At 44.4% G+C, this 15,473-nt stretch overlaps 1 protein-coding gene across 1 annotated transcript in view; it reads right to left on the reverse strand.

The window, feature by feature from the left end:
• Positions 1-290: 290 nt before the first annotated feature.
• LOC133621659 (hydroperoxide isomerase ALOXE3-like) overlaps positions 291-15,473 on the reverse strand; it is a 34,565-nt gene continuing 19,382 nt past the window's right edge. Inside the window, exons 11-14 of the mRNA XM_061983889.1 lie at positions 7,121-7,242; positions 5,912-6,012; positions 5,659-5,829; positions 291-1,302 (exon numbers count right to left, since the gene is read on the reverse strand). Of these exons, the coding sequence (XP_061839873.1) occupies positions 1,123-1,302; positions 5,659-5,829; positions 5,912-6,012; positions 7,121-7,242 (574 nt within the window). The 3' untranslated portion in view covers positions 291-1,122. The remainder of the gene's footprint in view (positions 1,303-5,658; positions 5,830-5,911; positions 6,013-7,120; positions 7,243-15,473) is intronic.

A 15,473-nucleotide genomic window follows, 5' to 3' on the forward strand; every position in this document is an offset into this window, starting at 1 on the left:
CTTTTTGACCTCTCCCTCAGTTATCTGCTCTAGTTCAAAGACGGGTTGAATAGCCATAATTGGGTTTGATTTTAAAATGGACCTCAGGCCACACTTTGGACAACCCTTCTTTATACCTTCCCTCTCATGTTAAACAACACAATTTGGGAGATCAAACCATCTTTCACTGTGGTTCTTAAACATTTTCCACCAGGTACCACCATTAAAATACAGTAGCATAGTAGGACCAAGTATTAATAAAAAACAAGACAGGTTTTATTCAACAAGTATGTTTAATATTTTTGGCCATTGAAATATTACACCAAATAATCACTCAACTATATATTCAAACACAATGTTACTGTTCAAACAGTTAAAGAATAACTGATATATCCCACGAACCTTAAAAACTATTTCTTTTGTAAAGAAATCTCTAAGTTACTAATACTAATACATACTAATGATAGAGAGGAAAATAATGTGAATATAACCATTGAAGAGGACATGGAGCTTACTGTGACATAAGAAAGCATGTGGCTTCTCAGTGCAATATGCATACAAAAAGTAACTTTCCCCAAACAAATGCCCCAAACAAAATGACACTTTAGTTAGCTCAAGCCATACCTATTACAAGCCACCAGGTGACAGTATATTTCAGCAAACACTTTTAAAGCAGGGGTGGGCAAACTTTTTGGCTCATGGGCCACATTGGCTTGTGAAATTTGACAGATAAGGCGGGCGAGCACGTGATGCCGTAGTTAGCACACCACTGCTTTAAAGGGTAAGTACTTTTCTATTTGACTCCTAGTCACGTCCGTTGTGTCCTTGGGCAAGACACTTCACCCCTTGCTCCTGATGGCTGCTGGTTAGCGCCTTGCATGGCAGCTCCCGCCATCAGTGTGTGAATGTGTGGGTGAATGTGGAAATACTGTCTACCTTGAAGGTAGAAGAGCGCTATACAAGTATAACCCATTTATCATTTATTTATCATTTGGAGGTTCTACTGCAGTACCTGTTTTTAGCATTGCGGTCATAGAAAAGACAAAGATTATTGCATAATGTAAGCTAAAAACAGAAATAGGCCACTTGTTGTGTTTTGAATATATACCATGTAACCTATTCTACAACATTAGTAGAATGGTTTTAGATGGTGATGCTGTTCTCCACACTGTTTGGTATCAGGTAAGTGTAAGGGATTTTGATATCCATGTTCCTTATCTTGAAGTTTGGAATCAGCACCTCGAGCTCCGCTTTGAACTTCCTCTGCCACAGACGGGGGATCTCTTCAGTGAACTGTTCCTCTGGGTAGTGTCCCAGGGCAACCTAAGGAATAGTTATCACAAATGCTCCAATTAACGGCTTTATTGAGTTAACAGCAATAGTCCAGTGTTTGCCTTATTTTCTCTACTCTCAGCACATTGCCCTCATTTTTCATATGCAAACGTTGACCAGTATGCCTTATCACTTGTAAAACATTGGTTATCTTGTGCAATACAAAAAACAGATTTTTTTAGATTTAGAAAATCTTTGTGTGTTAGCCTTGAAAGAACTCTGCACTTTTTGGGGAATTTTGGCCATCATCCACAGTCCTTATGTGGGACAAGACACATGTGTTTGCCTTTTTTCTGTGTTCTAAATAGTGAAAAATGGCTTAGTAAGAAGCGGCTAACAATGCAGGTATATGAGATATGAACTATTCCGCCTATGAAGCGCACTAAAAACATTTTAAATCCTCCAACAACATCGTTTTGTATACTGTGGAGGGGGGCGTGGTCTGCGGGCCTGCCCCGGAGCGGGGTGTGTAAGGACTGGCCTCGAAGCCAGCGGCAAGTGAGTGGATTGCCCAGCTGGGGATAGTAATCTAATCACCTGTCGCCTTTATTAGCAGCAGCCGGACTGAGACATGTGGTTGGAGTTGGAGACAGAGAGAAAGAGCACGAATAGAGACACGCCGGACTGAAAAGTCTTAAATATATATTGCTGGAAAGCACACATACTTGTGTATGAGAAATAGAAGATTTGCTCCAACCTGTCTACCGGGCTCACGAAAGATCGGTCGGCACCAGGAGAACTTTCCCACACTCAAAGACTTCCACATATACATCCCTCCGTTTTCTATAACATATTATTTACAGTATTTTGGTCATTCTAAACATTACTAGAGTTTCTTTCCTTTCCTTGGCAGAAGGAACAAAAGTTACTTCTGTCAATAAGAGCAAAAAGAGCTATTTTTCTGTTTGCTACCACCAATGTCTGTTCGAAATGGAGTGACGACTGATGGGATGTTGTATCTTTCAGCATGTGTTCGCCTTGAGCTGCTAAATTTAGAATATTATTCACTCCTCGGAAAGAGAAAAAAAAAGGCTTCCTAGCAATGTTGCAATTGTTTTATGCTGCATTAAATTTGTTGAGAGCCATAATAGTATCAAGTCAGTAGTGTGTCGATTTTCAAAGTTGACCAACTCTTCGGCTTGGTGCCACAACCTTTACTGTACAGGTGAGATGCATGATTTATAATCAAGCATGAACTTTTACTAACTTAAAGGCAATACAGCAGCAACAGAAGTAGCTAGTAGTGGGCTACTCGCGAGTGGTCGTAGAAGCACCAGAAAAGTAGCTTGTCTGTGTTAGCTCCTACAACAACAACAATGTTGCTGTAACTTAGGTAATATACAGGTCACATGAGCGCTCTAGAGGCATAACAGATTAATCCATTAACTCCATTGTTATCCGCCTATTACAAGTAGTTGTTCACTATTTAAAACGAACAGAAAAGAGACGTGCTCTTGTCTTACATAGGTATTGTCAATGATGGGCAAAAAAACTGGTGTGAACTTTTTTTAAATCCTTTAGTATTCAACTTTATGATGATATGGTATTATTGTACAATCTATTTGCACCACTTGACTCTATTTTGTACACTTTTGACCAAATAAAACAGAAAACCATATTATTTACAGTATATAACCATACACTTAAGGTAAAATGTATTTAATTGTAAACAGCACACTCCAAAACTGTAGATTTTAATGGTGTCCACTCATAATTTTTTTATGTGTTATGTAGGCGGTGTTGATGGCCGACTGAATGGATAACATGTTAACATAGGAGTGATCTTAAAAATACAAATGCACGGAAAATATAGAGCAATTTAATCTTTAAAGCGCAACTGATGAGCAGTAAAGGTAGCAAAAAATATTTTAGGAAATCCCAAACTGCGTCTTGGTAGTCTTTATTTAACCACAGACATAACGAATGGATTGTAAAACTAACAAAACTAAAAGGATAAACGCCATTGTGCCAAATATGTGCCATTTGCTTCCCCAGAAATTAAAATGTATAAATGCACGATCAAATGACTTGTAAAGTATATGTTTTAATCAAGAAAAGTGTCCTGCGCATTTATCTGATCTATTTAATGAATACAAATTATTATATTGCAAGGTGAAGTCTAGTTTTTGGAAGCAGGTACAGGCATCAAATGCCATATACTACTTATTTTGTTTATGCAAGTTTAAATTCATCCTATTTTAAATCCTTAAGAAATATGTCGATGTTTTTTACATATTTATGTTCTTCTTTATCCCAAATATATTTCAATTTTATTTTCTTAAAAAAGTAAAGTAAAAAGTTACACTTTTATTATGTCCCTGAGTTTTCACTCAGTCCTGTTCCTTACTAAACATATGTTAAACTTAAGGCCCAGTGGGCCGAATCTGGCCCGTCACGTCACTATGTGTGGCCTGTGAAAGCTTGGAAATTATCTACATAATAAAGCACTTTAACATTCTTAATAAATTAACTATTTTTTATCATTCTGACAGTAAAATTGCATCTTTTAATATATATGTATTTCATATTATCTAATCATGTAACACCACATATTAACATATGTTCCAAAAATGTTTTTGTTAAAATTACAAAGAAAGATTTAATAAATGCTTATCAAATGCACAAACAATTGTGTTCAATTGCGTGTAGTGATATCATGAGGCGATTAAACAATGTATTTTTTTAGGGTTGTCAAACGATTAAAATACTTAATCGCGGTTATTGCAGTTTGTTCATAGTTAACTCAAAATTAATCGCAGATAGATATAATTTTTTATGATTAATAAGTGTACTCTTCACAGATAATTTTCAAGTTTTTAATACTATAAATAGACAATTAGTTTGCTTCAGTGAAATATTTTTCAAATGTTATACTTTTTTAGATAGCTCAACACACTTAAAAAAATACCTGCAGTGCGTTGGTGTCTTGCCAAATTTTGTAAAAATACAGAATTTGTATTCCTGCTGTAGAAGCACTTGCATTCAGAGGAGTGGAGCTACACCATGTTTAGATACCAGTTTCACACATTAATAACATACATTTGAGGATTGTTACGCTCATGGTTTGATTGTCAAAGATGTTTGGTAATGTCATCTGTGATATTTTTACTTAAATAAATGCTTCTGATATCCTGTACATTACATGTTGTACAAGTTAATAGTATTCATTTTTATGCATGACAATGTTTTAACCTACTCTATTTATTATTAAATTGTAATATTTAACCTGCAAAAGATGCTGTAATGGCGGACTATCAATCAGAACAGGTAATAAAAAAAATATACACTTCATTTCAATCTGGTAGATATATATATCAGATTATATTACAAAACATCTTTGAAAAAGCATGATCGTAACGTAAGACAATTTTTAATTTTGTTATGGAAGTTAGACCGGACGTGACTCGTAGCGGTATTATTTTAAAGCCAGAAGTGTGTGATTGGTATATGAGAAGAGATGTCTTGACATGTTTTGACAATGTCAAAGTCTCTAAAAAAATGACTCTAGACTTCCTCTCTACTGTGTTTTTTTCCACTGAGCTTGGTTTCCGTCTTACTAAAACGGTTAGCGTCACAATCTACATTTTATGTTATCAATGCACTCAACCGTAATCCAAACACAGAAGTAAAGCTTTACCTCTCTGCTAGCGGCAAAGCCCGCCAACAGGCTGTTGCTGCAGTGATGTCATCTACCGGTGATCAAAGATAAAATAGACTTGTCCTGTCCGGAGAACAACTTGCCATGGCTTTTAATGTACCCTTATCATTGTACATTTCTGCTCGCTATTTTCGAGATTGTATCTCAACAGCAACTGAACGTTATCACATTCCCCCATGCCACGGAATGGACCGAGGGTCAAAAATAGCGCCTTTATAGTAACTTCTAGGTAACGCGTTACTATCGCGTTAACTTTGACAGCCCTAATACTCATATCATTTCACAGTTACAAGCGACCTTCTAAGGACAGCCAATAAGATTGAGTTTGAAACCCCTGCTACATTACTGCTCTGAAAAATGTGGAATTTTCCGCAAGTCTCATCGTCAACAGGAAGTTGCATCACTCAGATCCTCTGCAGGCCAAAAGTAATTTCATATATGTATTTATCCATCCATCCATTTGCTACCGCTTATTCCCTTCGGGGTCGCGGTATTTACTCGATGATATTTAAACTATGTCAGAGGACGGGGTTAACATCTTAGCAAAGATACTTTTTTTATTAATTTTTTATTATCTTAATTGTTGAATGACTATAGTGTGCTCAGTGCCAATATACTATTAGCATAACTGTATATAACTTGTGTTTCTCCTCCTTTTGTATTTTGTCTGGACGTTTTGGTCTACTTACAAAGTCTGACGGCGGCCTGCTGAGCAGCCAAACTACATTGTTGATCTGAGCAGTTATACAGACAGGAGGTAATGTCGCCAAAATTGTGGCCTCCGATGTTGTCCCCTTTTCCGTCGGGGGAGGACACTGCATAGTCGAGGGGTAGTTGGGCATCCAGCCGGCGTAGTCAAACTGCAAATAGTGTTTTTTGTTGTTGTTGGTTTGTTCGTCTAAACCTTGTACAATACCTGTACACAACAGAAGGAGGACTCACCATTCCGTTGTTTACAGCCGCATGCTGGCAGGAACAAGTGAACATCACCATTGTGACAAACTTAACCATCTCAGTCACAGTGGTGAAACTCTGAGGGAATCCTGCGAAGGACCGAAACAAGTTGGATTCATTATTTGCTGGATCGTAGTTCACAAAAGTGAGTACATTCCATTTATATTCCAGTATGTCATATCAAGGGACAACCCTATAGAAAGGACATCTTGGAGATACTTTAGAGTTGTCAGTGTACAGCAGGGGTCCCCAAACTTTTTGACTCCGGGGCCGCATTGGGGTAAAACAATTTGGCTGGGAGCCGCGCTATATATATATATATATATATATATATATATATATATATATATATAGCGTGTGTGTGTGTGTATATATATATATATATATGTATATATATATATATATATATATATTATATGTAAATGTGTGTGTGTGTGTGTGTATATATGTATATGTCTATGTATATGTATATGTCCATGTTTATATATATGTATATGTGTATATGTGTATATATGTATATATATATATATATATATATATATATATATATATATATATATGTCTTAATAAGGTTATCCAAAAAATAGTGCTCGATACCGTAGTAGAGCGCAATATATGTATGTGTGGGGAAAAAAATCACAAGACTATTTCATCTCTACAGGCCTGTTTCATGAGGGGGGTACCCTCAATCGTCAGGAGATTTCTCCTGACGATTGAGGGTACCCCCCTCATGAAACAGGCCTGTAGAGATGAAATAGTCTTGTGATTTTTTTCCCCACACATACATATATATATATATATATATATATATATATATACATATATATATTGCATGTATTCATACATATATATTCCTCGCGCACTAATTGACTTAAAGAGTGCACTTGCTGCATGTCACGTTATCGATGGTAAAATGCATTTTTAGACAATATGATTTGCCTGAGTGGCTAGGAGACGGTAGAAAATGGACTAGTAAGGACAAATTAAAAAAATAACAATAATAAAAAATAAAAATAATATATATTTTTTTTAACCTGGGACTTCCCGCGGGCCGGATTTTGGACGCTGGGGGGCCGTATCCGGCCTGCGGGCCGTAGTTTGGGGACCCCTGGTGTACAGTGTGTAAAGCAGTGAAGATTTACTGAAAACAACTAAAAATGATTGCCCGAACAAAAGAGCAAAATGTAAAAGGAGCACCTCTTTTTTTATGCGAAAGGAAGCCCTTTTTAAAAATGTCCCCGATATAAGTCTGCAGTTCTGAGTCTCTCAGGACGTCGTCGTCACTTTTGTAGTAGTACTCAAGCACTTTTTGAACAAACCTGTGAAGAAAAACATATAATTACAAGTGATATATTTTTTGGCACCGGTTCCTAATTGGGTCTGTCCAGGAGGACTGTTAACATTCCGGACAAATGATATAGCTATCTGTATTTTTTTATCCAGCTAACCGTCGTAATTATGACATGTGTGCGCTGTCACAGGTTACACTGAGGGTGGCGATTTAAACAACTTTAACACTCTTACTAATAGGCGCCACAATGTGAACCCACACCAAACAAGAATGACAAACACATTTTGGGAGAACATCCGCACCGTAACACAACATAAACACCACAGAACAAATACCCAGAATCCCATGCATCCCTAACTCTTCCGGGCTACATTATACACCTCGCTAAAACTAAACCCCGCCCCCCCATCCCCGCCCACCTCAACCGAGGTTGAGGTGGTTTGGTGGTAGCGGGGGTGTATAATGTAGCCCGGAAGAGTTAGGGATGCATGGGATTCTGGGTATTTGTTCTGTGGTGTTTATGTTGTGTTACGGTGCGGATGTTCTCCCAAAATGTGTTTGTCATTCTTGTTTGGTGTGGGTTCACATTGTGGCGCATATTAGTAAGAGTGTCAAAGTTGTTTAAATCGCCACCCTCAGTGTAACCTGTATGGCTGTTGAGCAAGTATGCCTTGCAGTCTCTTAAGTGTGCAGGCAGAGGCCGCTTAAAACATGCAACCGGGCTGGCACGCTGTTAGTACAAGCTGTAGAGGGCGCTAATGGCAGTGCCATCACGGCACGCCTTTATTAGTGTTAGTTGGGTGAAAATCAGCAGATATACGAGAGGATAGTAGCCCTGAATTGCGGGAATCTCCCGGAAAAATCGGGAAGGTTGGTAAGTATGATGGTGTCAAGCGCCATTCATATAAAACTCGCGGGCCGCACTAACATTACATTTTCATATTAAGGTGCGGGCCGCAAAATAACGTCTCACGGGCCGCGTGTCTGAGACCCCTGGTTTATACATAGCACAAAGCAAAAAAAAACTTTGTATGCAGTGTTATTTCATTTTAAATTTCAAAAGAGTTGTGTGGCTCCCATTGTTTTCTTTAATTTGTGAAACGGGTCAAAATGGCTCTTTGAGTGGTAAAGGTTGCCGACCCCTGGACTAGTCGATCGCGATGGCTTGGCGACCACTGCTCTAAAGTAACGGTACTCTTACATGAGTACCGTTACATATTTTTGCTACCCCACTCACCTTTGGGCTACATAAGACCCAGGGAACTGATTGTATTTCAATATAACAGAAATTAATCATTCTATTTTTCACAAGGTTTTTCAGTTTTACACTTGAAACACTGCTGCTTTAAAGTAGTGATGGGATCGGCAGTTCTTTTGACTGTACTGAATCACTAGAATCAGTTCCTTAAATTGATTCGTTCAAAAAATTTGTTCACCGAATCAACCCCCCCCCCAAAAAAAAGGAGGAGGGGGGGGGGGGGGGGCGTGCGTAGTACAGTACAGTGCAGACATTCGTGGGAGAAGCAGCAAATAGGGTGAACGCGAGTCCCTACACAGCTCTGTGCATGCAGTACACCAGGCAGTGAGTGACACAGTCAACACAGTTCAGTATGTGAACCTGAATCACTTCTGCAGCAGCAGTTCTGTGCGCAGGTCGGCGAATCACGAGTCAGTCAGTAACAGATTCCCCAGCGGCAGATCTCGGTGTGTGTCAGTTCGCGAACGACACAAGCCCTCAGCACCCAATGAACGACGCGCACAGTGACTGAACGAGAGCCTCAATGTGACGTTATCTTCCGCGACACAGTCAGTTCTCTGTGTCAGTAGGTTCGCGAGTCCTGATTCTGAATGAGTGACTGAGTGCAGCGCGAACCTGAATCACGTCCTCAGCGACAACCAGTCAGTTCTTGTAGGTTCATGAAGCGAACCTGAATCACTCAGCTACAGTTCTGTGGGCCAGAGGGCGACAGACGTGAATCGCTCTCTGCCCTGACAGACTCCCCTTGACGTTCGCAAACAGACATTGCAGCTGTAGTAGAGATTCTGTTACTTTTAAAAACACTGTGTGTGCGTTTCCGGCCTGTCCAAAAAACAAAGTGTGACTAAATGTCTTGGTTGTTAAATATGTTTTATTGCACTGAAATGAAAATAAGAAATAAATAAAAGTGGGAAATAAAAAAAATAGTAATAGCCTACTAAAATGCTTGCAATCAACAGTTAAATAAATAGGCCTCGTTTGTTTAGTGCAAAAACAAATATTAAATTAAGAAACCCTTAACAAATGCCAGCATAAAAACTAAATGTTCTGTAGCAAAGAAAATGTAAACTTAAATATGCAAACAAAAAGAAAATAAATACCTTCAAAATAAAACAAATAAATTAAGAGCCAGAAATGCCAACACAAAAACTAAATGTTCTGTAGCCTACGTTTAAAAATATAACAAAGAAAATATTAACTTAAATGTGCAAACAAAAAGAAAATAAATAGGCTACCTTAAATAAAACAAAACAAATATTAAACCAAGTGCCAGAAAAGCCAACATTAAAACTAAAATTTCTGTAGCTTACATTTAAAAATATAAAAATGGAAATATCAACTTAAATATGCAATAAAAAAGAAAATATATAGCTTAAATAATATAAAAATCAAGATAAATAATAGCCTATGTATATGTACATACATTAATTATTATTTTAATTTTAAATCTTCTCAAACAGCCTGCCCTACACTTTACCCCCCGCCCCTCCCCCTCGCATCGCTGCTGCTCAGCCTTGCCCTGCACTGACTTTCTTTCTGTCTCTTCTACTCTCATAACTTTATGTGTTGAGATAATGGGGACGGGGCGCGTGTGTGTGTTTGTTTTCATGTGGCTTGAGTCCATTAGCCGTTAGCTTGGAGAATGAATGGAGAGCGGATGCCAATGGCATGAAACATATCCCCGCGACGGGAGGAGAATCACTCGCGGCATTGGGGCAAGCAGAGCAGAGAGCGAGAGTGTTGTCGTTCACTGAGTGATTCATGTCGTTAATCCCCCCGCCCCCATGATGAGTAGCTGGCTGCGTCGTTCGCCGACGTCGAGGGTTCAGTGAGTCACAGAATACGCCAGTTCCACCCATACCGGCATGGTCGCGGCAGAGCTCAACTGAACTGAGAAAGGAACGAATCAGTTCATGAAGGGATTCGGTTCAGTACGTTCCCTCAAAAGATTCGTTCGTTCGAACGAATCGTTCGCGAACGACACAACATTACTTTAAAGGGTTCTTTTATGCAAAAAAAATCTTACAAATTGGTACCTGTTTTTTTTTTTTTTAGATCCGTCCTTTATCAGTCCTTAAAATTTGAATCAAACTATGGAATTATGGCAGAGAGATTTATGAAATAATATTGCCTTGCTTTATACATGAGTTTGGAAGTTGAGACTTTAGCTACTTCATATGCCTTAGTGACATCAGGTTTTATCTCCATATATGGTGCAGGGTTGCCCAAAGAGCTTTACACGAGTCCGCCATTGTAGTCACTAAGGTCCTTCTTTTTCTCTATCCTCTTGTTGTGGGGCAAGACTGGCTTGCACGTGCACAAGCATCCCTCGCTGTTGCCATTACAAAGTAACGTATACTCTAGTTAGAACTTATGTGTTAGTAAACTCAACGTGGAAGTGCAAAAACCAACAACATGGTTGACGGGGAGAAGACACAGTCGAAGTGGAGAAATCTAAATGAGTAAATAAACGGCGTAACCAGAAGAGACGATCAAAAAGCAGTGTAAAGATGGTCTGTAAAACAAAATCTATGCACAATTTTGACCAAATGCCCACCATTACATTATATGTAGACCACAAAGAAGGGTTTTAAATGTAAAATACAAAAATCATAATATGACCCTGTGGAGAGGGGCGTGGTTCACGCGTTCCCTGCGGGCGGGGTGTGTGCAGGGGCCGGCCATGAAGCGGCAGACAGGTGAGTGGATATCTCAGCTGGAACGAGTTATCTAATCACCTGTTCCTTTTATTAGCAGCGTCGGAGACCATGAGGGGGTGGTGTGGGCTGGAGACGACGAGAGCGACACCACGAGAGCGACACCACGAGAGAGACGCTGAAAAGCGGAAAGAGACTTTGGGAGAAAGAAAAATAAAATAATTGTAAACGCTGCATCGGATGGTTGTGCCAGTTCCTGTGGTCCCAGACGAACCCGAACCTAAGCCTTGCTACAGTGACGCCCAACAGGAAAGCGGACCAGGAAGAGGATGTCGGCACCAACCCCTTTGGAGGCGCTGGGCCAAGTTCTGGCCGAGGTGTCAGCGGCGAGCAGACAGCAGACCCAAGTGCTGCGAGTGCTGATGAACAGAGCAGAGGCAGCGGGAGGGATGTCCTCCATGAAGCGCATGGTGGAGGGGGAGGACCCTCAGGCATTCCTGGACGTCTTCGAGGCCACGGCGACGTCGTGCAAGTGGCCGGAGGAGGAATGGGGCGCGAAGCTGCTGCCGCTCCTGGTGGGGGAGGCGCAGCGGGCGGCGCTGAGTCTCCCGGCGACCGCCCGCATGCAGTACGCCGATCTACGCCACGCCATCCTGGACCGGGTCGGCAGCAGCCCCGAAGATCACCGCCGAAAGTTCCGGGCCATGAAGTTGGGGTCAGAGGACCGGCCCTTCGTGTTGGCATACCGGATGAGGGACGCGGCAACCCGGTGGCTCCAGCCCAATGGGCTGGACCCAAAGATGTTGGAGTCCATCATCCTAGAACAATTTATTGATGCCCTCCCGGCCAGGACCTCAGCATGGGTGCGGTACCACAGCTCCCCAGATGTAAAAACAGCGGTGAAACTGGCGGAGGAGCACCTGGCGGTCCAGCGGGAGGCGACCCCAAAGACAGCCGAAAGGCCCACCCCAGCACCCCGCCGACGACTCGCCCCGCTATGGGGGGGGGATGGAGGAGACGTCCCGGGAGCAGCGACCACGCACGGCCGAGCCACCCGGAGCCAACGAGCAGGTCCCCCACGCGGGCAGCCAACAAAAAATCGCACCCACACGCACCCACATATACACAGCAAGGGGGGGGGACACGGGGCTATAATATCTCCTCTGTTGGTGCATTTCAGGGTACCGGCGCTGCGGAGAGGGGGCTTCCCTCGCAGATGGCGCCTCAAACACCAGGGCCGGTGGGCTGGAGGTGCGGACGGCCCGGTCACGTGCGCCGGGAGTGCTCCATGATGGAGGTGGGGCAGGTGATGCGGGTTGTCGGGCCTCCAGCACCCGCCCCCGATCTGGGGGAGACGTACTGCGTCCCGATAAGGGTACAAGGGAGTACATACCGGGCGATGGTGGATTCGGGCTGTAAACAGTCCATGATCCACCAAAATCTGGTTCGACCCGGGGTATTGAGGCATGCAACACGGGTGAAAATTAGGTGTATTCATGGGGATGTGCACGAGTACCCTATTGTGCCAGTGGAAATTTTACATGAAGATCAAAAGCATAAAGTCAAGGTTGCCGTAAGCGCGCAATTTACGCACCCCGTAATTCTAGGGACGGATTGGCCGGGATTTAACCAGTTGGTGACGCAATGTGTGGGGGTGCGTTCACGGACAGTAGGCGAGGGGAGTATCCGCGCAGTTCTCAGCGGCGACGCGGCTTCATCCGGTACTGCCGAGCGGGAACCGGGGGGGGCTTCGCGGGAGGCCCCCCCGGCCCCCCGGTGGCATCCTACTGAGAATTTTCCCCTCGAGCAGTCCCGTGATGAAACCTTGCGCGAGGCCTGGGACCAGGTGGATTATATTGACGGTCAGCTGGTGCGCCCGGGGAAAGCGCGGGTATTCCCCCATTTTTCAATTATTCGGGATAGATTGTACCGAGTGGGCCGTGACACTCAAACCGGGGAGGAACACACCCAGTTGTTGGTGCCAAAACGCCACCGGGAAATGGTTTTCCAGGCGGCGCATTTTAATCCCATGTCTGGCCATTTAGGGTATGATAAAACACTTAATCGGGTCATGGTCCGATTCTATTGGCCAGGCCTCCGGGCAGACGTGCGCCGTTGGTGCGCTGCCTGCCCAGACTGCCAGCTGGTGAACCCAGCGGCCACCCCAAAGGCGCCCTTGCGCCCATTGCCGCTCATGGAGGTCCCGTTCGAGAGAATTGGGATGGACCTCATCGGACCATTTCACCCGAGCACACGGGGATACCGCTTTGTGTTAGTCCTGGTGGATTACGCAACGCGCTATCCCGAAGCAGTGCCCTTGCGCTCTATCTCTGCAAAGAGTGTTGCGCAAGCGCTGTTTCAGGTCATCTCCCGAGTTGGAATCCCGAAAGAGATTCTGACTGACCAAGGCACGTCCTTTATGTCACGCACGATAAAGGAACTTTACGGGTTATTGGGAATTAAAGCGATCCGCACCAGCGTATATCATCCGCAAACAGATGGGCTGGTGGAGAGATTAAATAAAACGCTGAAAACCATGATCCGTAAATTTATGCACGAGGACAAACAGAATTGGGATAAATGGTTGGACCCCCTAATGTTTGCGATGCGCGAGGTACCCCAGGCCTCAGTTGGTTTTGCACCGTTTGAGTTATTGTACGGCCGAAGGCCTCGCGGAGTGCTGGACGTTAGTAAGGAAAGCTGGGAGGAGGGTCCGAGCTCCAGCAAAAATGAAATTCAGTACGTCATGGACATGCGAGCAAAACTCCACAAGGTGGGGCACTTGTCACGTGAGAATTTGCTCCGTGCCCAAGAGCATCAGCGGCGCACGTATAACAGGGGGACCCAACTACGCAAATTCACACCGGGAGAAAAAGTAATTGTATTGCTTCCAACCTCAAACTCCAAATTACTTGCAAAGTGGCAGGGACCCTTTGAGGTCGCACGGCAAGTGGGTGATGTCGATTATGAGGTTCGGCGCTCGGACCGACGCGGAGACACTCAGATTTACCATCTGAACCTGCTGAAGGCGTGGAAGGAGGCGGAGCCTGTTTCCATGGTGACAGTAGTGAGGGAGGAGGAGGAGTTGGGGCCGGAGATCCCGCGCTCTGGCCCGGCCCCTCGGCTGACCTGTGATGACCAGCTCACATTGGCGCAGAGAGCGGAGGTTGCTGAGTTACAGCAGCGCTACTCTGATGTGTTCTCATCTCATCCGACATCATATAGAGACCAGCCCGGGGGTTACGGTGCGGTCTCGGCCATATCGGCTTCCCGAACACAAGCGCAAAGTGGTTCGGGAGGAATTAAAAACCATGCTTGAGTTGGGGGTGATAGAAGAATCCCACAGCGCGTGGTGCAGTCCCATTGTTCTGGTTGGGAAGAAGGATGGGACTGTGCGGTTCTGTGTGGATTACCGCAGGGTGAATGAACAATCACGGTTTGACGCATACCCAATGCCTCGGGTCGACGAGCTCCTAGATCGGCTGGGCACTGCTCGTTTTTTCACGACGCTGGATTTGACCAAGGGCTACTGGCAGATTCCCTTGTCACCAGAGTCCCGAGAAAAAACGGCTTTCTCCACTCCGGAAGGTTTGTACCAATTTGTGACACTTCCGTTTGGCTTGTTCGGTGCGCCCGCCACGTTCCAGCGTCTCATGGACCGCGTGCTGCGCCCCCACGCTGCATACGCGGCTGCCTACCTGGATGATGTCATCATCCAGAGTGGCAGCTGGGAAGAACACATGCGGAGGGTGGGGGCGGTGCTCAAGTCCCTGAGGCGGGCGGGGCTCACCGCCAACCCGGCGAAGTGCGCAGTTGGCCGGAGGGAGGTACAGTATCTGGGGTACCACTTGGGAGGGGGACAGGTGCGGCCCCAGGTAGACAAAACAGCGGCAATCGCGGCCTGTCCACCCCCCAAGACAAAAAAAGAGGTGAGGCAGTTTTTGGGACTGGCGGGCTATTACCGGCGGTTCATTCCCCGGTTCGCGGACTTAACCGGCCCACTGACTGACCTCACCCGAAAGGGTGCTCCAGAACTGGTCCAGTGGACGGAGCAGTGCCAGCGGGGGTTTGAGAAGGTAAAAACAGCACTCTGCGAGGAGCCGGTGCTGCACATGCCTAACTTTGACATCCCTTTCTGTCTGCAGGCGGACGCGTCGGGCCGGGGGCTGGGGGCGGTGCTGTCCCAGCGGGTGGGGGACGTCGACCGCCCCGTGCTGTACATCAGCCGTAAACTCTCGGACCGGGAGGCAAGGTACAGCACGGTGGAGAGGGAGTGCCTTGCCATCCGGTGGGCGGTCGGGGCCCTCTGCTACTACCTGTTGGGGCGTGCCTTCAGTCTCTGCT

The sequence above is a fragment of the Nerophis lumbriciformis genome, linkage group LG25 (assembly GCF_033978685.3).
Source record: "Nerophis lumbriciformis linkage group LG25, RoL_Nlum_v2.1, whole genome shotgun sequence".
Taxonomy (NCBI): domain Eukaryota; kingdom Metazoa; phylum Chordata; class Actinopteri; order Syngnathiformes; family Syngnathidae; genus Nerophis; species Nerophis lumbriciformis.